General features: G+C 48.3%; 1 protein-coding gene across 1 annotated transcript in view; it reads right to left on the bottom strand.

The window, feature by feature from the left end:
* Positions 1-25,074, bottom strand: part of CDH23 (cadherin related 23) — a 505,784-nt gene that overhangs the window by 435,473 nt on the left and 45,237 nt on the right. The window contains exons 2-3 of the mRNA XM_060201959.1: positions 14,707-14,778; positions 8,632-8,709 (exon numbers count right to left, since the gene is read on the bottom strand). Of these exons, the coding sequence (XP_060057942.1) occupies positions 8,632-8,709; positions 14,707-14,773 (145 nt within the window). The 5' untranslated portion in view covers positions 14,774-14,778. The remainder of the gene's footprint in view (positions 1-8,631; positions 8,710-14,706; positions 14,779-25,074) is intronic.

Here is a 25,074-nt window from a genome sequence, read left to right as displayed (position 1 = left end):
AAAGGATGACAGAGGACCTAGTGGGGGTTGTATTGTTATATGAAAAACAGAAATTTTATGCATGTACAAACTATTGTATTTACTGTTCACTGTAAAACATTAATCCCACAATAAAGAAATAAGAAAAAAAACATTTAAAAAGCCTCCTTGGCAAGAAAAAAAATTCTTAATAAAAGAAACTGAACTTCATATGTGGAGAGTATAAGAGAACTTTCTAGATCCAAGTAGAAGTATAGAGTGTGGAGGTGGAAATATGAGTCTGGAAGCTGCTTGCTAGGACAGTCCAGGCAGAAGGCAGGTACCTTGGAGTTGTTGGGGGGCAAGCAGCACATAAAGATACGAGATAGAAGAGGCCTCTCACACAAGAACACACAGATGAAAAGAACCTCGGGCTCCTAAGATGACAGATTGTACCCACATGTCAACTGCACTGTAAACCATTAACTCCAAAAATAAATTATTAAAAATATGTGTTGGTTTGACATCATTATCATCATAATAATAATAATTTTTAAAAAACATGAAGAAGAGATACAGAAACTAGGCTAGGCCCTCCAGTGCTAAAAGCTCAGGAGATGAAGGGACTGGCAAAGGGAGCAGAGAGGGAATAATCAGACAGTACTCAAAAGAAAAGGAGGAGGAGGAGGAGGAGGAGGAGAGGCAGAAGATACATATATATATAATATATACATAGATAGATAGATAGACAGATAGATAGATAGATAGTATTACACCAAAGTATAGGACAGTGGGGTGCGGGGGGGGGGGGAGGGAGTGTTCAGGTCCCAGAACGTGAAGGTGGAGGAGAACATAGGTGGGGGGTTAGAGTGTTATGTGGAAAACTGAGAAATGTTATGTATGTACCAACTACTGTATTTTACTGTCAACTGTAAACTATTCATCTCTTCAATAAAAAGAGGGGAAATATATATATCAAAGGTCACAGGTCTGAGAATGAATGACTGGATTAGCTACATTGAGGGTATTAATGAAACTAACATGAGTGATGCTGGGTGGAGCATATGGAGTAGATTCAGGAGGGCAGTGGGAGACAGCACATGCCCTGCATCCTAAAGCACTGGCCATGGTCCCCTGACAGACAGCCTGGGCCCAGGAGTGGGTGATGCCAACAAGCCTGAGCAGGCACGGAGTCCTTGATCTGCCCTTGCTCTCCCGACCCAGGCCACACTCTGATGGCTATGTCTGAAGCAAGACACACAGGGACAAGGTGGGGGCTGAGTGTTAACAGGTTGGATGAAGACAGAGCTACTTAATGACTTCATTTTGCTTCTTTCTTCATGGCTGGAGACAGTCTTCAAAAAGAACACTGCACAGAGCGAATTGGAACCTGAGATAGGTGAGGCAATTGTAACTGAGCATAAGCTTCTGTGAGGGATTTCAGATGGCTAAGCTATGCCTTTTCATTCTGTTCGGAACCTGTGGCTGCTCATCCACAGCTGGGAACTGAGACAAAGGCATAAAAAATGGAGAGGGGACTGGGGTGCATGAGAGCCCCAGTCTCCTGCCCAGGAGAAGACATGATAGAAGCTGTACTGTGAGCCTGCCTACAGTCACACTCCACTTCTGCTTCTGAAAAGATAGAGTATATGTATTACAATCCCAAGGACATAGGTTCAAGCCCCTGGTTCCCACATGCAGGGGAGAAGAAGCATGAGCAGTGTGGTCCAAAAGACGTGTGTGTCTGTCTCTTCCCCTTTCTACATTCCCCTTCTCTTTTATTCTCTCTGTCTCTATCCCTCCCCCAAGAAAAGCCGAGGGGGGATTTAGAAGGCAGGCAGTGTCAACCCTGTTAAGAGCACGCACATTACCATGTGCCAGGCCTTGGGTTTGAGCCCCTGCTCCCCACTCCCCACCTGCAGAGGGGAAGATTAGCAGGCAGTGAAGCAGGTCGACAGGTGTCTTTCTCTCTTCCTCTCTGTTTTCTCCCCCTCTCAATTTATCTCTGTCTTGTCAAATAAAATAAAATAAATCAAAATAAAATAGAGTTGGAAAAAAGGGCCACCAACAGTGGTGGATTCATAGTGTCAGCATCAAGCCTCAGCAGTAATATTGGAAGAAATTTAAAAAAATTAAAATGGAACTTATTCCTCTATTCAAGATTTTCTTATTCTTTCCTTTTCCTAAATCGCCTGAGACTGTGTTTATTTATAAAACTGTTGTCATAGAGCTGTCTTACATCTTCATAAGATAGGTGTAAGCACACTTCATCCACCACCATAAAGCTTTTGTTTTTCAATTAACTTTTGAAACAGAGAGAGAGAGAGAGAGAGAGAGAGAGAGAGGAAATAGAACACCTCTCCATCATATATGCAGTTCTGGGGACTGAACCCAGGGACTTATCCACATAAGACATTCAGCTTCCCTAATAAGTCAGCTCTTCAATCCTCATGGGAGTTTTTTTTTTCTTCAAGTTAATGTTGTTTTTTAGGACTGCATGTGTTTTAGGTGAATCATTTCACCCTTCTTTAAATTGTGTGTTGACACACCACACTCACCACCAAAGTGTCAATCTCCATTACTCCAGGGCCACTGAGTTTCCACCCTAACATTCTTCCTCCTACTTAAAAGAAATTTTAAAACCAAATTAATTAGGGCTAGAGAGAAAGTTCACCAGGTAGCATGCCCACATTGCCATGTGAGTGACCACATGGGAGGTGCTCTGGCAATAGGAAAGCTTTCATGCTGTGGTATCCCTAGCTCTCTGTCTCTCTCATGCCCATGACTATGCTCAGCACAGAGATGAACTGTCTTGTGAGACTGGGATCTCACCACCACACTGCATTGAGCATCCACAGAGAAGAAAGCTAGTCAGCTTGGAGGTGGAGTTGGGTGTGCACACAACCCTGACCTCCCCCTCCTCCTCCTGTCAGCCCACACTTTTAGACTGGCATGGGCCCTGCCTCTTGGCACTGACCCCCCTCTGGAGCCAACTCACCTGTGTTTTCTATGCCCCTGCTGCCTGTGGCAGGCAGGACAACCCAACCAGCCACCCCTAGGACACACACACACACACACACACACACAGGCTCTCCTTTCAGTCACAACAAAACACCCAGGTGTATCAGCTAGAGTGTACATATTACCACATGAAAGAAGCTAAGTTCAAGGCCCCAGTCAAGCAGTGAAGCAGTGATACAGGTGTCTTTTTCTCTCTCTCCCACTTCCCCTCCCCTCTCAATTTCTCTCTGTCAAAAAGGAGAAGTTATGAGAAATGAGTTATGAGAAAGAGTTATGAGAAATGTTATACATGTACAATCTATTGTATTTACTGTGAATGTAAAACATTAATTCCCCAATAAAGAAATTTTAAAAAAAAGGGAGAAGGGGGAAAAATGGCTTCTGAGAGCAGTGGGTTTGCACTTCAGGCACCAAGACCCAGAAATAACCAAGGTGGTTAAAACAAACAAACAAAACACACCCAGGTGTGGAAGCTTTGAGGTTACCAATAAACAGCCCAGCGACTCACAGAGCACTCAAACATTCCCATGTTGCAGTGTAGAACATTCAGAGAGCAAAGCAGAAGGTAGAGCGAAATCTCTAGGTCACCCCAGGCTACATGGCAGCTCCTGGGACAAGCTGTTTCAACGCTAGTCACAGCTGGTCACATGTTTACAATCTGCCACACCCATGTGAGTCCACAGTCTGTGTGGGTCTTCAGGTCTGTCTCATCTGAGGACCCTGAGACATCATCAGGGCTGCCCTCAGCAAAACCCACCGAGCCCACTGGTGAAAAGGGGAGAGAGAAGCCCAGGACAGGCAGAGCCCAAGGTCACACAGTACAAAACATAAACTGGGTTCACGACTCAAGTCACAGCTTCACTGCTCCCTGACTTCAAGGGTCAGCTCAGAGCAATGAGCTAAGCTGTCTTCCAGCTCACTGAGCCCTCTCCCACCCTACAGCCCTGGCGCAGAAATCAATCCCCACAGCATCAGATGGATGGCCCCACTGTGACTGCCCACTGCAGCCTTAACAGAGCTGAGTCCTGGGAGTTGCTCCCAGAGGCCGATCGATGCCGCCATTTACAGAGGATCATCTAGCGCCATATAGCCAAAGGGAGAAGGACAGGGCCTACCAAGAGCAATGTCCATACCCCTCTTCACCTTTCCTGCATCAAGGGCCTCTCAGGACCCATGTTTGGGGCTGAGCAGGGCATGCAGACTCACACAAAGGGAGTACAGAGCCAGCACTGCTCACATGGGAAGGGTCTTCACCTCCCCCAGGTCAACATTGAGGCAGAGGCAACACCTCTGCCTCAATGTCTCACTTACCCCAAACACAGTCCCTCTACCACAAAGGATCCTCTAGAAGAAGGTGAGGGCAGACACATGCAAATCAACCATGGAATCAGTGTGTGGGTACTGGGAAGAGGCTCTTTTTCAGGACTCCACTTAAGGGCATCACCTCCCCAAAACCTCTTCTGCTTCCTCTTATCTCTACCCTGTCCCCAGAGAAGTCAGACACTGATTTCAATCCCCCACTAACTAGACAACCCCCTCAGCCCCCATTACACACAATTCTGAGTTCTTTATCACCCTGCCCAATTTCTCTCTGGGCCCACAGCACCCAAGGCTGGCACAGAGGGGGGCCGATCCCATATTTACCTGATGAATTGACGATGAATTAAAAGGAGTCAAATCTCCCAGAGGGGTAAAAAACAGGAAAGCTTCCAATGGAGGGGATGGGATGCAGAACTCTGGTGGTGGGAATTGTGTGGAATTGTACCCCTCTTATTCAACAGACTTGTCATTCATAATTAAATTAATTTTTTAAAAAAGGAAGGAAGAAAGAGAGAGAGAGAGAGAGAGAGAGAGAGAGAAAGAGGGGAGAGGGAGAACCAAATCCTCAATGGTGAAAGATACTGCTCACACTTACTCATTTACTTATACCAAGCATTTGGCACCGTCTCTGCAGGTGCCTGCTCTGCTAGGTCTGGATGTGAGGAGGAGCCACAGATGAGTCAGCAGTCCACAGACACCCCCATCCAACCTCGACAGAAGGAAAGAGTGCAGCAGAATATCCAAGGGGCTTGCAGGGGCCCTTTACACTCTCCAAAAAGTGAGCAAAGAAAGGAAGGCTGCCTCTTTCCTGAATGGCCCTCTGCCACCCAGATTCCCAAACCTCAGCAGCTGAATCCATGCTCACAAGCTGAGTCACGGGGACTTCTGCTTACCAAAGGAGTGACCATTTTCCTCAAAGGCCACCACAGCTGTAAATTCCACTGGGATACAGAGATAATCCCTGCAGCAGTCAGAAGCATACCTGGTGTACTAGCACCCACCTGTAGAAAACTTCCACTGTCAAGAGCAGAAGGAAAGCCGTCTTTAGGGGTCTGCTCACAAACACCCACAGACAGAGTCTGGGGGCCCACCAAAAGCTCCCTCTGCAAGAAGCCATCTTATTTGAACAATTTTACATTCTGGCATGCAACTACATTTGGTTTTATATAAGAGTTTTATACAAATTCAAAGACCTGGGTGTAAGCCCTTATTCACTGCAGCACTATACACAACAGACAAGAGCTGTAAACCCCTTAAATGCCCACTGATAGCTGGTGAATAAAGGAACTGTGGCGCTCACTTCATCACCTGGGGTCTTAGTCATAGAATCCTTGGATGCCCCCATAGCTACTATGGGCCTAGACCTCTCACCTAGACCCCTCTCTCTTCCTTCAGGAGCATCATCACAAGCCCTTTCTTGTGCCTCTCTAGGACCAGACCCTCACTATGAACTAGCAATGGTAAGGACCGCCCTACTCTCCAAAGGGAGGCTGGGTCATCCTACTTTGCCACTCAAATAAGACTGGTCCTGAAATGAGTGCAGCCTAGAATGTTCCCAGCTGTCACCAGGGACTCTGAGCTCAGTCTGACAGGCACTCAGAGGAGGTACAGGGTCCTGTACTAAATATAAATAGATATGGGCCCCAGGTCAGATTGATGTAGTAAACAATTAACTGTATTTATATGTTTTCTTCAAATTTGGGAGCTACTCTCTGGCCTAATCAGGCTTTCTAGTTTTATTCTCAATTCTGACACCATCTTCCCAAACAAATATTTCTAACCCACCTATGTTAGCTATCAAGCTCAAGGAAATATTACTAAAGTCATGGGTCCCTTGAAACATACCTAAAGTAGATTTCCTATCTTCTTTCCACACTAAAGGTCCCTATTCTCAGATATTCTATTCTACTTTTTGGCTCCTGATTATTAAACACTTTGTCCTGTTTTATATCTTACTGCCTCTTAGCCACCAATTTGCAGATGCAACTATATGATTCTATCCTAACCTCCCTGGGCAGATGACCTCACCAATGTGTCATAGAACCTCACCTCTCCAAAGCTCTACTTCACTAAGGCAAGATAGAAATAGACTGGGTATACGTATTGAACTGACAATGTCCATGTCCAATGAAGAATCAATTACAGAAAATAGAACTACCACCTTTTTGGTCCATACTCCGAGAGGGTAAATGATAGGGGGATAAGGCCAGAAGGCTCTGAATCCCAGTTCCATCAGGATCTTAAGTGGTTGTCGCCACAAATCTTGTTTTTTAGTTTTTTTAAATTATATTTATTATTTACTGGGTAGAGACAGGAATCGAGAGAGAAGGGAATGATAGAGACAGAGAGAGAAAGAGAGAGACACCTGCAACACTGCTTCACCACCCGCAAAGGTAGAGACTGGGAGTTCAAATCTGGTTCCTTGTGCATTGTAACCTGTGTCACCACCTGGCCCCCAGGAATCTTGTTTTTATACCATCACTGAAAGGGAAGGGAATCTGGAAAACACCAGAGGAAGTCAGGCACTATTTCTCTTATCAGAGAGAAGAAGGGGGAAAAAAGGATATTTGGAAGTAATAACAGGTATAGGTATGACTTAGAAAGGAAGTTAAAGGTAGGACCATAGAAAAAAATGGGGAAATATAGATATATATAATAATCTAATCCAATATTTATTCAGTTAAAAATTAATTTAGAAAATAAAGTGTTCCAAATCATTTGAAATATTTCACATCCCTTCCTGGTCAAGCCACCTGTTTTATTTTGAAGTATTAGTGAGCCTCCAAATAGAAGCACCTGATGATGCTGCTTCAGGTACACACACCCCCACACTCACCCCCAGCCCCTGACAGAAGAGGCAGACCTGGCTTAAAAATCCCAGGCCTAAGGGGGTCGGGCGGTAGCGCAGCAGGTTAAGCACACGTGGCACCAAGTGCAAGGACTGGAGTAGGGATCCCGGTTCCGCCCCAGCTCCCCACCTGCAGAGGAGTCACTTCACAGGTAGTGAAGCAGGTCTGCAGGTGTCTGTCTTTCTCTCCCCCTCTCTGTCTTCCCCTCCTCTCTCCATTTCTCTCTGTCCTATCCAACAATGAATGACATCAACAATGACAATAGTAACCACAACAAGGGCAACAAAAGGGGGAAAAATGGCCTCCACAAATCCAGCAGTGGATTCATGGTGCAGGCACTGAGCCCCAGCAATAACCCTGGAGGCAAAAAAAAAAAATCCCAGGCCTTTCCCTCACATGACACTGATCCAAATGACAGGAAGGCGTGTCAGTGGAGAGAGGCAGGGCTTCAGGGGGTGTTTGCAGGCATGCTCACAGGAACAGGTATCTCCCGACCAGCACAGTGGCAAGACAGGCATTCCATCACCTTTCCTGCCCAATACTAAGAAGCTTCTGGGATCTCACAGCTGAGCTAGGCCATGGGGCCATGTGCCTAGAAGCCAGGGCCTCAGAAGAAGGCAGGTGAGCCCAGACCTGCATGATGAGCTGGGGGGGGGGGGGGAGAGGGTAAATAGGAGGCACCAGCATGGCTAGACTTACTTCATAAACAGTGAGCTTTTTTCCCCCCTAATGACAAACACAGGCTAACTCCATGAAGATAACTCAGCAGCCACAGGAAAGTTTACAAGGCTACAAAACAGGGCCAGGCAGTGGTGTACATGTTATAATATACAAAGACAAGGATTCAAGCTCCTGGTCCCCACCTGCAAGAGAAAGCTTCCTAAGAGGTAAAGCAGTGCTGCAGGTGTCTCTTTTTTCTTTTTTTTTTTTTAAAACCAGAGCACTGCTCAGCTCTGGCTTTTGGTGGTGTGGGGGATTGAACTTGGAACTTAAGAGCCTCAGGCATGAGAGTCTCTTTGCATAACCATTATGCTATCTACCCCCACCTTGTGTCTCTCTTTTTCTATCCACCCCTCTCAATTTCTCTATCTCTATCCAATAAGCAAACAAACTACTTTTTTTTTAAGGCTACAAAACAAATTATGGTTCTTTGCACCTTCACATGTTCATAAGGAAGAGGAGTGATTCCTTTGTAGAACAAAACTCATGCAGAAGTGAACATCAAGCAACTTGGGCTCACTGTGCTCAAGGCTTTGGCATCTAGAGCTCGGTGCTGTTGGAATGGACTTCCACAAGGTGTAGTGAGTGACCCGCTCCAGGAGGTAACCAAACAGAGGGCAGATGAACACTCCTCAGGAACACCATGGAAGACGTTACAATAGCACGTGGAAGATGGCCTTGGTCGCAAAGACCCCTTTCACCTGTGGTCTGGAAACCCAGCCCATGCCACCCAGCATGCCCATCCACTCCTGTGCCAACTCACCCACAGGTGTGTCCTCACTGATCAGCAGATATGTGTCAAAGAAATGGTTGGTGAAGAAGGGCAGTCGGTTCACCTGGCCTGGAAGTTAGAGAGCAAGAGCGTCAATCAAGTATCCCAGTATCCTGGTGTCAGCTTTGTGGATCCTGCAGATACGCAGAACAGGACGTGCTGGGGCAGTGTGTTGGTATGCTTCTAATTCTGCTTCTAAAACCCCTTCTGTTTCATTGGTTTAATCCCCCCTGCTTAACACTGTATTCTATTTACATAACCACTGTTAACTAAGCACCACCCTGCCTGCAGGGCATTGGTTTAATCCCCACTGGTTCATGATGTCTTTTTGCTCCGCCCCCTCTCCTAGTCACCCTGATTTCCACCAGTCTTTTTTTCGCTTCACCCTCTCTATGTCACATCCTGTTTCCACCCTACTTGGCGAGTATATATAAGGACAGGATTGTGATTAGAGATGGCTTAGACTGTGCTGCATTCCACATGAATAAAGAGATACTGCTTCCAGCTCAGCCATGAGTCCCTGGTCGTCTATCTCCCGCCCGAGAAGCTAGCCAGCCCCACAGCAGTGAAGCTGCATCCAGTGTCACAGCCCTTTGGTAGGTACACGCAGGTTAGCCACATGAAGCTAAGAACATAGAAACTCTCTCTCTAGGTGATGGAGCTGATGGCCTTGCTGACCACACCCAAGAGCCTGCCTACTGCATTTTATCCAGTCTGCTTAGCAGTAGGACCATGACCTGCCAGGGCAGTGGGAGGGTGACTGGGGCACCTGTGCCAACCCTGGTAGCAAAATAAATAAATAAATAATGAATTTTAAAAGCTGTGGACTTCGTAGTGCAAGGTCCTGGGTTCAAGCCCTCAGCTCCTACCCACAAGGCAGAAAGCTTCACAAGCAGTAAAGCAGTGCTACAGGTCTGTCTCTCTCCCTCTCCCTCTCAATATTCCCCTTTGCTCTCAATTTCTCTGTCTATCCAAAAGTAAAAAAAAAAAAAAAAAGTGATGGGCTCTGACATTCACTCTGGTTCATGTCACCATTAAACTGACTTGTACAACGATTGGGGTTCAGAGGGTTAGAGAACTGATTGTTGATGTGGAAAACACCCCAGAAGCAAGCAGGCCAGAGCACCTCTGTCCCTGCCAGCTGGGATGGCTGATCTATGTCACAATGGGCCAACATTGCAAAGCACTTGCAATGGTTCCATCCAGGTCCCCCAGAGGCTCTGATCGTAGGCAGCGACCCCTTACATCCTGGTCAGGCTGGAGAACTCAGAGGCAAGATCCCAAGGAGGAGCAGATGGAGCAAAGGCACCTCCCTCCTCTCCCACCTCGGGGCCTCCTGGTGTGCACCCCACCCTCAGTCTGCTCAGTCGACCAGACTGATGCTGGCTCCAGTTCTTCAGTCTCTCAGGACTTCCATTCCCTCTACTTTCACTGGCCGAATTCCTACCCATCCTCCAAGTTTGCTCTTCAACAGCCCTTCTTCCAGGAAGCCCTCCCTGACAATCCCGGCTATTGATATGCACCTCCATACACCACCACACCCTCTCCTATCAGGACCTCGCAGCCCCTTGCACAATGTACAGCGCACTCAGAAGACAACAAGAGTCAAGAGTCTACCTCCTGTTCAGAACCTCCTCTTAGCCAGGTGACCTTCTCATGCCTCAGTTTACTCATGTTCAAAATAGTAACAATGACAGAACTTCTTTCATGGCTGCCCGGAGGATTAAACGAGATTACATACATAAAGCGATTAGCGCCATGCCCCCGCACACAGCAAGCCCTCCATAAATGGTAGCTATTATTAATATTGGTATTAATAACAGTGCCGCCTGCTCTGCCAGAGGAAAATGCTTTTGATCCAGGCTGGGAGCCTCAGGCTCAAGCTCAGGAAAGCAGCTGAGCCAAGGGAGCAAGCTCATGGGTGCCCAGAGAATTCAGCGGCAGGCTTGGGCTGGTGGCAGAGGGAAATCAGTGAGGAAAGAGATTGCCTCAAGCAGCAGCACTCATTTTTAAATTGTATTTTCCAGGACCTGCCGATAACTGGCCGCCGAGAGCTGTGCACGGGCAGGGCTGGGGCCGCACGCCACCTGGTGCATACCAAGCAGGACCCGTGTTCTCACAGAGGCCTGCCACCCTCGGGTCCCCAGTGGCCTTGGGCTGCCAGTGTGGCAGCTGGAGCCTGGGGGAGGGGAGGCTGGCTAGAGGGGGTGGGGTGGGGTGGGGAAAGGTCATCTATTCTGATAGCTCACCTGTTCTACTGAAAACCACTTTGAAGGCACAAATCGCTGGCTCAGGAGCTCTGAGGCCTTCAGCCAAGCAGGACTGTGTGTGAATGTACACAGGGGAAACTCACTATAAAACAAGGGGAGCCCCAACTTCCTGCACCCCTTCCCTCTGTTCCCACCCTGCAGAGACACTCACTCTGTGAGTCTGCACCTACTGTGTACTCTGCCCTGGGGCCCTGCTTCCTGTTTCCTGTGACAGCCAGAGAGGCACCCACCTGCCCCAGCAGGGAGAAAGTTTTCACCCATCATAGGTCTGAGACAGGAGAGAGGAAGGCTCACAGGGAATGTAGTACAGTATTTTATTTTTTCATGTTTATTTATTTATTAGGAAGAGAGAACTAGAGCATGATGAGATGCTGGGGATGGAACTCAGGATCTCATGCTTGAAAGTTCAATGCCTTTTCCACTGCGCCATTCCCTGGGCCCCTGCAATACAATATTTAAACTGTCTCTACTGGGACCAGTGAGATATCACAGCAGATGTGCACTAGACTTTCATGCTTGAGGCCCCAGAGATCCTGGGTTCCATCCCCGGCACCATCATAAGTCATAGCTGAGCAGTGCACTGGCCTCACTGTCTCCCTCATTAAAATGAAGTTAAGTATTTAAACTAACTAAACTGCTGCTAGTCTGTGACCAGGGTTTCTACACATGAGATGCAGAAAGAAGACTTTGGGAAGGGAGGAATTCTGGTCAGAGACAGGGAGGAGAGGAGCTGTCCAAGGGAATGGCCAGAGGCGTGCGTGCGTGTGTGTGTGTGTGTGTGTGTGTGTGTCGGGGGCGGGGGGATGCTAAACCAGGAAGAAGGAACTTTATCCAGAATAGTGGGATGGGGCTGCATGGAAACCTAGTCTGCCCCTAGACCTGCAAGCATGAAAGTGGGGCTGCCACTGGGATCCACTGAGGAGAGTCCCACAGCTACCCCACCCATGACAAGGAATTCTCCTGGACAGGAAATAGACAGCGATGCATCAGGAACTAAGGTATTTCTTGCTGTAACTAACTGCTGTATGACCTTAGCTAAGTCCCTCTGCTTTGCTGACTCCAGGATGGTGACAAATGTAACCAAACTGCCCTCCTGACCTGCTTTCCTGCCTGAGGTGGCCTGGGCAGTGTCACTATCTCAGTGGCTGAGTGCGATCCCTGGGGTTCCAGTGGCCAGAAGTCTGGCATGCTGGTGTCAAGAGGTGGGAGTCAAGTGGCCCCACTATCATGGGCCCCTCACATCCAGCACCCAAATGGGTCAACTACATGCCTCCAGGAAGCACACTCACTGGCTGGGCCAGATCAGAATGGGGCAAGGCGGGCTGATGAGGGAATCTGACAACTAGGAAACTTGCCCCTGAGCTCAGTCCACCTCTGGCCACCAGGGGTCTGAGGGAAACCATGAAGAAGGACTGTCAACAGTGAAGAGGTCTGGTCTGGACAAGGGAAGGGCAGAGCTCGGGGACACACATAGGAAGGGAAGCTCAAGACAGTCCTGTCAGTCACCGCCCATTACACACACACACCCCAAAAGAATCGCACAGGTCACCTTAGACAGAGCTCATGAAGAGGGGCTGGGGCCAGGAAAAGACTTTATGTCCATCCAGGAGATGGGAACTCTCAAAGCAAGCAAACCCACTGCAGGCTGGTTTTGCCACAGGATTTCTGGGGGTTCCGGGTAACTGGCTCGACTTCTCTGTTTTCAGTGCCCCATTTTGTTCCCTCTAGTGGAAGATACTGCTGATAACAACAACAACAAAAGGTAACATTTATTAGCACCAACTATATTCCAGGCACTATTCTAAGTTTCTGGTCTTCATAGTAACTCATCTGCTCATTTTGACAACACAAAGAGGAAAGTCCTACTTCAGAAAGAAGTTGCCCCCACAAAGAGGGAAAGAAATTGCCTGAGGGGACTCCATGGAGAGGGACGTGGGGGGCCCTGGCTCTGTGCTGCTCCCACATACCCAATTTGGATGAATAAACCATCCTTCATCTGGAGAAATCACCTTCCTTGCCTTCCTCTAGTGCCAGGGGTCAAACTTGGCGCCTCATGTGTGCAAGGCATGTGCTCTACTGCTGAGCCACCTCCCCAGAATCCACCCTCCATGTTAATTTTTTAGTAAGGGTGGGTGAACATGAGCACCCAAGTCACAGAGTCGCTCGGGAGATAGAAGACAGTGACCTAACTCCCACCAACCTGCAAACCCAGAGAATCAGAGCTGATCTAAGGTGCCCCCAATAAAGCCCCCCAAGTGGAACAGAGGACAGCACTGTGCCCTGACAAGAGAACCATGAAGGATGGAAGCCACCATCAGACTCAGCCAGGCCCTGCTTTACACAAGCTAGGATTAGCTGCCTTTCCATAAGATGCCAGGGCTGGAGAGAGGGCCTGAGACCCCGTCTCTACCCCCAAGAATCAGTAACACGGTGCCTTCATTGCAGGCCCCTGAATGGAACAGTCTTCCCATCACAGCAGCATTCCAGCAGAGACGCCTCCACACATGCAGTCCCCTGGGAACCTTCAAGGGGCTCTCAGGCAGTGACACTCCAATAAGTGCAAGGCTACAGCTTCCTCCAGAGGCACTGACTCCCTGGAGTGGGGGAATAAGCTGCCCTTCTTAGGAATGTGTTTGCCTGTGTTGCCAGGCAGACGGTGCCCATGGCTCTTCCCCAGGGACACCCTGGTCCTAGAGGAAACCTTGTCAGGAGTGCCTGCTGTCCTGACCATCCTCTATCCCAGCCCTGAGTTGTGACGTTTCTCTCTACTCACTGCCAAGGTTCAGGTCTCCCCTGGCCTCCTCCGTGCACGCCACAGCTGGCACTGAGCTGACCGCTGCAGGGCCAGAGAGGAGGGGCTGGCCCCTCTTACTGAGAGTGAAAGCCCTGCCACTATGCCTTTGCTCAGGCCATCCCCGCCTCCCAGAACCCCTCCTTTCCATTCTACTCTAAAATTACCTAGTCTCCAAACTCCAGATTAAACATCTCCTTTCCTGGGTCCCTCCTGTGCCTGCAGGGATAATTAATCTTTTCTCTGATGGCCTTCCTGGAGCTGTGTCTGTCCTTTTAACTACTCTATTTCTCTTATCTATATCTTTCTGCCCCACCAGACTTTAAACTCCTTAAGAGTCAATGAGTTATTTCTTCCATACCACCAGAGCTGGTGCAGTAGGCACAATGACACATGAGAGGTACTTAAAAGACATCTATCAGAGAGCACTCACCAGGCAGGGCATTTGCCTTGATATGCAGGCAGCCCAGGTTCGAATCCCAATACCACTCAGAAAGTGCTAAGGCAGCAGGAGACCCTCTGGTGCTATTTCTTACCCCACACTATGTCTCTCTCTCTCTCTCTGTGTGTGTGTGTGTGTGTGTGTGTGTGTGTGTGTTTTACTTGAGTGAAAAATCATCCCAGGGGTAGTTAAATTACTCAGGTGTAAGGCCCCAACCAAAAAAGATAAGAAAGACAGCTGTGAAATCAAATAGAACTGAAGTCAGTGCTTGTGCCCAGAAGGACAATTCACGGTCACAGGTGCCTCCTTCCTTAGAGCGAAAGCATTTCTCAAGACTCCACCCATCCTCCCTTGTGCACCAGGCCCTGGGGATGGCTGGTATTTTCAGCTGCAGAAGCAACTGAGGCCCAGAGAAGGAAGCATGTGTCCTATCACACAGCAAGGGAGGGTTTCCAGGGGCCTGGAGCAGTGCCTCCCCACCCCCCACCAAAAAAAAAAAAGTGTCCAAGAGTACAACCCCTGACTGTTGGCTGTAGGGGAAGAAGGTAAAGGGTTGGACTCACCCCAGCATCCAGAGATCAGCACAAACAGCCAGAACGCATGGTAGCCAGTGTCAGCGTGGCACCTCATGGTTCCTAGGGACACAAAGAAGGAGACAGGTGAGAAGCCTCTACTGGGAGGGGCTCTGTTCTTCCCATCCCTCCAGTACTTCCATAGGCCTGGGCTCCAAGGAGCACTGGGCCTGAGAAAGAAGAGAGAATTAATTTAGATGGGGAAAGGGGAAGGGGAAGGGGAAGGAGAGGGCATGGAAACAAGAGGGGGCACATCATTTATTATCATTTTTTATTATTAACAATAATGCTAAAGGGGGGGAGCAAGTGGTGGCACGCCCATTTAAGCACACATCATACAAACCTAGGACCCGAGGAAGGATCCAGGTTCAGTCTGCTCTCTTGCAATATTTGGTTTAGCACAGGATGGGGAGGTGGGGCAACAGTGCCCTCCTAGTTCATGGGGCTGGTGCCCTGGTCTCTGGGCACACATATGCCTTCCTGGCATGCTCAGGGCTCAGTGAGTGGAGGGAGTGTGTTTTCCTTCCACCCTCGAGGATGATATCTCCCAAGAATGTTGGTGAGTCTGGGGATAGGGTTAAAGAGATCAGTGTTATGGCCTGGGAGGTAGCACAGAAGATAAAACATTGGATTCTCAAGCATGAGGTCCCAAGTTCAATTCTCAGCATCCTATGTGCAAGAGTGATGCTCTGGGTATCTCCTCCTCCTCCCTTATGAATAAACAATTTTCTTAAAACAAGGAGATTGGTGATGAACATGGAGACACAGGAGTCTGAAGTGGGGATGGTAGGCCCAACATCTCCCTACCCCGCTGTCTAAGTGTCTGATATCTTTTCCAGTGTCCTCTGTCCACCTTATTATCTGAGATCCTTGGACATGAAAGTAAGCAGTAGGTCATGGTGGCCAGTGAGACACAGAAAGGGGAAGTGACTAATCCTGGACCCCAAAGCAAGTCTACAGAAAGCTGGGATTGAACTGATGGGAGCTTAGGGATAGGGTCTAACAAGATCTGGGTCCAGGTTCCCAAGACTCAGCATGGCGGGACCCCATCTCTGAGGATGGCAAGGAGGGTGGGCTGCTCAGCAGTCTGCAGACCTACTACTGTAGCAGGGTCATGGGCCCCTGGTTCCTTTGGGACTCTATAGCACCTAGGAGCAGGCCTCCCTGAAGACCAGCAGTGACCCCAGCAGAGGCCCACACACTTAAACTGAGACCCCACCTCCCACTGAGCCGTCAGTCCTTTCAGGGCAGAGGTAAGGCCCATTCTCCTCAGTGTCCCCATGGGGCCTCCAAGGGCCTGCACAGTATACTGTGTGCCACCCTGGTTTACAAGATGGGTCTGGAGGCTAAGTACCAGAAAATGAGCTCAGGATGCCCTAGTCGGTGTGTGGTGAGATCAGCACAAGCTGACATGCCACCTCCCTCATCACTCAGTGATCAGGATGGAGACATCAGGGGACTCCATTTCCATCCTAGAGTGACCCCTCTAAGTTTTAACTTCCTCAATTTTAAAATATACCTATGTCTCAGAGGTGTTTTAGAATATGTACAAGTAATACCTACAGAATCCCCAAGTCTGGGGCATTCCCTAGTAAGAGGAATAAGTACCTACAAACAAGGGGAGCTGAAAGGAATAGAGAAAGGATTTTTTTAATTAAAAAAATGGCACCTGGTTGAGCACACGTTACAGTGCACAAGGACCAGAGTTCGAACCCCAGTTCCCACTTGCAGGGAGAAAGCTTTGTAAGTGGTGAAGCAGTGTTGCAGTCTCTCTTTCTTTCTCCCTCTTTATCACCCCCTTCCCTCTCAATTACTGGCCATCTCTATCCAATAAATAATAATAATACAAAAAAATTTAAGTTTTGGTAGAACTGGGGTCTCATACAACTGTGATTTCACTGCTCTAGGAAACTTCTCATTCAGACAGACAGAGGCAGAAAGAGGTAGAGACACCATAGCACTAGAGGTAGCACCTCCCTTGCAGTGGCAAGGCTCGAACCCAGGCGACACACACGGCAAAGCAAAAGTTGAAAAACAAGATCAGAAGAGAAAACACAGCTTCTGCCTGAGAGTGAGCTCATCCCATATCCATCCTTCAGTTTCTGACTTATTTCACTCAACATGAATTTTTCAAGGTCCATTTTAAACCGGTTACAAGGAAAAGGTGTTTTTGGAGAGAACCGCAAGTTCTAAATCTGCAAGAGTCCTAAATCCAGACCTGGACGTCCTTCCCCCACACACCCCCATGCCTAGAGTAGATGAGGAAGTGACACACACACACCCCGCTCCTGACCCTCACAACACACCGCGGCCCAAGATACCCTTCTGTTTGCCTTCTGATGTTGTACTTAATATCCTAATTGCTAATTGCAAAACAAGTCATTTGTAGAACGAAAGAGTGTAAGGAGTTCTTAAATAATAAAAGAGGGACCTCCCATCAGATCCTTGCAGGTGCATATCCTTGAGTTTCCCATGTTCACAGCCTCTCACAGCCTTGCAAACTGAAATGCCTGCAAGGGCCACTCAGTGAATACAAATGAGGGAGCTACCGGGTGGCTGGAGATGATGGCCATTTAGAGGCCACGTGCCCACATCAAAAGAGGCAACTCCAGCTGTGTGTTTCAGCCAAGAAGAGATATGTGAGCTCGGTGTGGACAGAGCTTCAGATTTTTCTCAATGAAAATCTGGGGGGTTGACTCTAAACAACAATATTAATAACAACAACAACAAACAATGTGGGCAACATAATGGAAAAAATGACCTCCAGGAGCAGTGGATTCATGGTGCAGGCACCAAGCCCCAGAGATAACCCTGGAGGTAATAATAATAATAATAACATTATTTTTTTTGGTAATGTTGATATTTTATTTCTTTTTTATTTTTTTAAATTTATTTCTTTATTGGGGAATGTTTTACATTCAACCGTAAATATAATAGTTTGTACATGCATAACATTCCCCAGTTTCCCATTTAACAATACAACCCCCACTATGTCATCTATCATCCTTCATGGACCTGTATTCTCCCTATTATTATTATTATTAACTACAACGCAAAGCATGTGTACAAACTCTTATTAGACCATGCCATGTGACCTTCTGGAAAAGCTTATGGCAATTCCCACTCCCTCCAGCAGTGTTGGAGAGGGCCTCTGTGCCCACCTGGAAGTGATCCCTCTTCTAAATGGCTGCCAATCGGATGCATGAAAAACGGTATGGCTTTGCTGCTCTCATTTGCATTTCCCTAACTACTAGTAAGGTTGAGTAAGATGCCTCTTCTAAATTTTCAAACCCCCTTTCCATCTGTTATCTTGCATTATCTTATCATATCTTGCAAAGAAACTCACCAGCACTGCTAGAATTAGCCCTGATTTACAAGTGGAGAAACTGAGGCACGAAGCAATTAGGTGACAATCTGATATCCCAGAGTGAATGAGTATCTATTTAAAAAAAAAAAGTGAAAGTAATCTCCAGCCCTCTACCTTCCCCAACAGATGTTGTGAGAACTCAGCAACATCTGCCAAGAACAACATCCATAAAGAGTTAGGGAGTACACACCATTCTGCTAGGGGTGGGTAGCAGGAGGATTAAAGAGGAAGGCAGGTGGGAAGAAAGAGAACTAATGCATCCAAGGAAAATCCCACAGGCTGGTATGGCTCTTCCTCAGTCCTCCAAAATACCTCTGAGATGTAGACTGCCCCTGTTTTACAGATGAGGAAATTAAGGCTCAGAGAGGTCACTGTAGGTTTGGAATAGAGTCCCAGGCTACTTCGGTCACATCAGCTTGCTATGCCACCTTAATTTCCTTCTCTAAGAAAAGGGAAGGCACTGTGCCTGCCACAGAATGCATCTGACTGTCCACAGTGCTGATTCAGGTGTGGGCATAGCCAGGCACACTAGATCTCACCAGTCTGTCCCCTTCAATGTCCCTTCCCGTTCAGAGGAGACCACAAGGTCTCAGTGGCCCCATCTGCCAGTCACACTCAGCCAAAGAGCCCCAACTTTGCAGGACTGTGAATAATCACCTGCACAGCATCCAGAAGCTAGGAAAGTCTTCCTATTAGCTCTATCCTGACTTTCCATCCTCATCAAAGTGGCACCTGCACTAAGTTGAGCAACACTTCGAAGTAGGCAGGCCAAAGTGGGTTTGTTCTGCTACTGCCCCTCCTGGGAGATCCTACATCTCACTCTCCCTTTGACCCTTTTGACTAAGGGAAGAAAATCCAGGTCCAGAGAAAGAGCAGAGGTGAATAAATGGCAGTGGGAAGAATCCCCTGGGCCCTGGCCTACAGCATAGGGATCATGAAGGATGCTGTCTGTGCCTGCCGGCAGTCCCATAACACTGGGCCACAGCAAGCGCCATGGGTCCCCAGGGAGAGACTGACCTCACTCTGCACAGTGCACCAGCTGCTCTCCCAGACTCCTGGCCCTCTACCTCCTGCTCAGCAGGATTGCAAAGCTTCCTCCTTGAGAGGGAGCACCACCCTAAGGATACCTAGCTCTAAAGCCCTTCTGAGCTTTACTTCCTTCCTGGACTTAGGTAAGTGCCAAGATGTGCCTCAGACGTATGAGCAGGTTCAGAACTAAATGCTTTAAAATCTTTCAGCTGCCTGGTTTATAGCCCACTCTTGTAGGAAGCCTTCTGGAAATCTCTCAAACATAGCACTGCCAAGAAAATACAGAGCCAGGTCCCAAAGTCCTCAGCCGTCAGTTCTGCATATCCTCCTTCATGTCAGGCTCTGCACTGGACACCATGGGAGAATGCAGGGACATGGAACAGCTAGTCTCATGTGTGAGGTATCAATTGAGTGATCTTGACTATTATTGCTTGGGGAAATCAGAAGAAAGGGATTCTAAGGATCCAAAGGATTGTTGAGAGCAGGGTCGAGCCGATCTAAAGGATTCATGCTAACATTTACTGAGCACATACTTTATCTCAAGCACTGTGGCCTGCAGTGTGATCTACATGTTGGTGCTTGGAGAGGTTAAATAGCTTGCCCATGGTCACACATTCAGGATGTAATCAAGTCTGGAATTGAACTCCAGCCTCGTGACTGTCAAAGGATCTACCTCCCAGTCTCAGCCTCAGTCAAATGCCCCCCAAACAGGACCTTCCTTCTACTCCAAGGCTGAGCAGTCAGACTGCAGTGAGGATTCTAGCATGCCTCTGGGCCACAGAGTGCCAGGGCCAGCAGGGAGGCCGCGTGTATGTGCCAGGAAGAAGGCAGGAGGCTGGGAACAGCAGTGGGTTCCTGTTTACACTGCCTGTCTGTGTTGTTGGCATCTCTCTTACTAGAACCAGTACCAGTAAGACAACACACACACCAGCAAGAGTGACCAAGCACTGTACCTCCTTGCCCTCCACACCATCACTGAGAGCTAGGCACCTCTGTCTCCAGCAGGAGTGGATACAAAGTGCCCCAGCTTCTGAGCAGCCACCCTGTCCACACTGTTCTCCACATTCTCCTACCTTTGCCTAGAAGGACCTGCTGCCCAGACTGGCCCATGTGGAGAACTGTGGGGGAGGGCGGGGACTGGAGGTGGTGGATCTTTAACCCAGAAGGAAATTACTTCCCAAATCAATTCAGAGCTTCCACTTACACCCCAGAGAGTTGGTCCATGGTGGGAACAGGCTTCTAGCAGTGGGGACATGAGCTCTGGTCACAATGGGTATGTGGCTTCCCTGACCGTATCTGCTCTGTGCCAGGCACTGTGCTAGATATTGAAACACAGACTCAAACAAGTTGCACATCTCTCCTGGGTGGGGGGTGACACCCTCAAGGGAGAACTAACTGCACAGTCGGTGGAGGTGAGCAAATTCTACCAGGTTTTATGGCTGATGTATGTTCAGAAAGAGGAAGCAGCAAGGCAAGAGCCGTCTGAGTAAGGAGGTGACAAAGGAACACCTATTTGGAGATGCCGGAGTAAGCCCATTTGATATCTGGGACGATTGTGTTGCATGCAGAGGACAGCTTACGCAAAGGTCTTGAAGCCAGAGGGTTAGCATGCGAGGGCTAGCAAGGACTTGGCTGGGGTGCACAGTGGGGATCACTGCAGGATATGAAGGTAGAGAGCAACTATGCCCACATGTGCACCTGACAGACCACTTTCTTCAGACAATCAAGGAGCAGCATGAACGACTCAAGTTTTACAGAAACTCCGGCCGCTGTGTTGGGGACTCGCTCACTCTAAGGGGCAAGGACAGACAGGTATGGTGGCTGCAGACCCCTTATTATGCTCTTATGCAGACCTTTAAGAGCTCCACCAGGAATTGCAGGAATGAGATGTGGCAGATTTTGGGCATATTTCAAGGTCGAGCTGGGGCGGTCTACTCCTGGAAAGGACATGACGGTGCCAAGAAAAAAACACTGAGTTCAAGGGTTTTGGGCCAAGCACCTGCAAGGATGGAGCTGCTACTAACCAGGATGGGGAAGGCTACGGATGGGCCTGGCAGAGAGCAAGAGCAGAATTCAGTTTGGCAGGCAGCGAGTTTGGAGAGACTTGTTAACATCAAATAGCAGTGTCAGCAAGCAGAGAGTTGCTCTTAACTGGTTCAATTCATGACACCACCATATGCCAGAGCTGAGCAGTGCTCTCTCTTTCTCTTTCTTTGTCAAGAAAATAAATCAACCTTTCAAAAAACAGAATACAGGTCTGGGGTGGGGCTGGAGAGGAATGTGTAGGAGTCATCAACACCAAAGCAGCACTTAAAGTCACCAGGTGACTTGGCTGAAAATCAAATAATGTTTGAAAATTATACAATGTATACAACGAGTTTGAAAACATGTACACCTTTGAGGTCCAGCAACTTCGGCTCTGGAACTTCTTAAAATTATTCTTACTATTGGATAGAGACAGAGAGAAATTGAGAGGAGAAGGAGAGGTAGAGAGAGTGAAAGAGACAGAGAAAACCTGCAGTCCTGCTTCGACACTTGTGAAACTTTGCCCATGCAAGTAGGTGAACCCGGGTCCTTGTTCACTGTAATGAGTGTATTTAACCAGGCACGTCACTGCATGGCCTCCCAGCTCTGGAACTTTCACTAAGATTGCCATGGCTCTGGGGACACAAAGCCATAGAGATTTCACATCTGTTTTTTTTATGATAGTGGAACAATCCAGACACCCAACTAGTTCGGTTTTGTGACAGGCACAGAAAGCAAACAGAAGATAAGGTATGGAGGTGCCCATATGTGTTACAGGGGACGAACACACACACACACACACACACACACACACACACACACACACACACACACACACACACCAAGGCTTTTTATGTCAAACAGTGATTTATACCTGAATTACCATTCAGGCTGGGAGGGGTTTTATAGTCTTCTACTTACTTGCTGCCTTTTCCAAACTTTCTGTAATAAACACCCAAATGTGTTTTCATCAAAACACTATTAGTAGCCTGCATGCAGACAGACAAATCTCAGTAAAAAGTTCTCTGTGGTGGCCTCCTGAGCCAACCTGATTCCCGGGGTTGGATGCTAGTGATACTCAGAGTTGGAAGAGTCTTCATTTGTCCCGTGGTTAGCCATACCACAACACTGCTATTGAAATCCTGCTCAAGACAGGACGCTTGCTCCCTGCAGCCTCCCTCCCACCACACAAGGAACACTAACTTGAGGGCCCCCTGCCTCCCTGCTCTGTCTGCCATGCTGTGCTATGTCCCCATATTGTGGGGAAGAAGTCTGATTTTACCCATCATCAGAGGACTCCCTGTGCTCCCTGGCTCTAGGATGATCTGTAAGTAACAGGAGTGGTGAAAACCAAGGCCTTGAAGACAAAGCTCAAGTCTGAAGCTTGAGCCTGTACTAAGGGCTTGCCTTCCTCGGGTGAGGACTGACAGCTTGAAAGAGAGGCATGTGCTAAGCATATACACACTCACTCTCACATACACATAAACAGGGCTCTGTAAGCCCTGCAGGTGATGTGCCCTCAAGATACCTCCTTCCTGTCCCTGGGTTGGAGGAAGTCAGATTCCTAACAAAGCTCCTCTCAACCTACAGGGTTTAGACTAAACAATAAGACAAAGCCCATTGTATCATTTCCTGGACAGAGACGGGAAGGCACACTTCTTACTGCTGCCAGAGAAAAGCACAGCCCCTCTTTAGGGAAACCAGCTATTTTACTCTCAGTTCCTGTGCAGGCCCTCACGGTCACCTCTACCAGCTGCCCCTGAAGCCAGGAGAGGGTGCACTGCCCACGGTCAGAGGCAGTGTCTTCCCTCCAAGCAGGCAAGAGGACAGGAAGAACAGAACAGGGGGAGGGGAGGGAAGGGGCAGGAGGACATCTGAGCAGCGCTGCAGTTCCTCAGGAGTGAGAGATTTTCACAGTGGGGTGCCACGATTTAGTTTGAACTGTTATGAATTCCCATAAAATCAGATGCACTCAACTTTGAATAGAAATACAGAAATACACTGCAGAAATCAAATACAATTTGGGGATTATTCACCACCACTACACACAGAGAGGTTCGTGCGTGCAAGGAGGTGCCTGCAGATGATACCATTAGAGGCTCTAATGGACAAGCCCCTGTTGGCCACTAGCAGCCACGCTTCACAGCTCACACCATCAGGGCTGCTGGCTGGGGAGGAGGAGGTGACAGACGGCCGCTAAGAGGGATGCTACCTGGGGAGAAGGGGCAACCACACCATGGCTATGCTGGCACTTTCTCCAGGGGCCCTTCCAGCATCTCCTATTGAATGACTCCCCAGAGCTGAGAGGGTCGCAACACAGCGGCCCAGCATCCTCCACAGTTCTCTGGGGTCTCCGACTCCTCTCAACCTGTACTTGAGAGAACATGACTCAGTAAGAGCTATATTTCATCCTATTCACTTTGGAAATCATACATGGGCACAGCAAATAACTGTATTAAAGGGCATGTAAGAGGAAGTGGTCTTCCTTCTTCCCAAGCCATGTATTTCCTTCCCAGAAGCAACCCTTCAGGTTACATTTCCAGAATATAATCTATGTGTATAAGGATATGGCATATAGGTCTCTCTCTCTCTCTCTCTCCCTCCCTCCCTCCCTCCCTCCCTCTCCCTCTCCCTTTTCCTCCCCCTCCCTCTCCCTCTCTCTTTCTCTCCCTCTCTCCGCTAAAAAATCCAAAGGTATTCATGCCACCCTAGTCCTCGCTTTGTCACATGACAATGTATCCTGAAGACTGTTCCATTTCAGCACATGCATTTCGCTCTCCTGAGCCCCAGCCCCTCATTCTGCTGCATGAGGGATTGTCATTTAACCTGTCACCTGCCGATGGGCAGTCAACTTGCTATTAACCTTTCTCTTAAGACAAATGAAGCCACAAGGAATATCCTCATTCCTGTCTACACAAAATAAATCTGCATGACACCTAAGGTAGGAAATTTCCATATTTCACAGCTGTTGACAAATGTTCTCCGAAAAAGAGGGCTTTACTGAGTTGACAATCAGGAAAGGGTCATTTTCCTCATCTTTGCCAACACTGGTCACTCACACTTTTTTCCCCGTCATTTTGGATAGAGACAGAGAGAAAGTGAGAGAGAAGGGATAGGAGAAGAGGAGAAGGAAAAGGGGGAAAGAGAGTGAGAGCTGTAGCATTGCTTCACCACTCGTGAAGCTTTTCCCCTGTAGGTGGGCGCTGGGGGTTAAATCCAGGTCCTTGCTCACTGTAACACATCACTAGCCAGCCCCTTGGGCACCCCCACTTGGCAAGTTACAGAAAAGGGACCTATGGCTTCTGATAATCAGATCCTAGCCCCATCAGAGCATGAAGACAGAACGGAGTTGACTGAGGCCAGCTTTTTCCCATATCCTTCACTCCCCCGCAAAGTAATAACCAGAGGATCTTTTCGAGCTCTGGCATGTCCTCAGCAGTCAGTCACTACACTTGAGCTTTCCTAGACCACAGCCATGTGGTCCTCTCCAGCTGAGGCGCTGCCTATCCCGAGTATGCAGCCCCACCTTCAAGGCTCAGCTGTAAAGTTCTTTTATCCATGAAGTCCCTCTGAATCTCTGCTGAAGTGGGGTCCTCAGCTGCCCTCATGCTTCCTACATTTTAAGAGACAGCAATCCTAGCCATGGGGGTTCTACAGACATGCACAGGTGCTGCTTCTCCCAGGAACCCTACAGCTCCTCACAAGTAAGCCCACTTCCCATATAGCTAGTTGCCCACTCAGCATCTACTCTTGATGTGTTTCAAGCACTTCACATACCCAGAAGTGATCCAATTTCCTCTCCAAATAGATTCTCTTGCTTGTCTTTGCCATCTCAGAAAATTCACCACCACTGGTAATTTTTCTGAGTAACCCACTGAACAAACGTCTTCCAATATCCAGTCAGTAGCACTTTCTTAGCTCTCTCAGCACAGGATTTC

Source organism: Erinaceus europaeus, chromosome 1 (assembly GCF_950295315.1).
Source record: "Erinaceus europaeus chromosome 1, mEriEur2.1, whole genome shotgun sequence".
Taxonomy (NCBI): domain Eukaryota; kingdom Metazoa; phylum Chordata; class Mammalia; order Eulipotyphla; family Erinaceidae; genus Erinaceus; species Erinaceus europaeus.
This window is presented reverse-complemented; position numbering and strand designations above follow the sequence as displayed.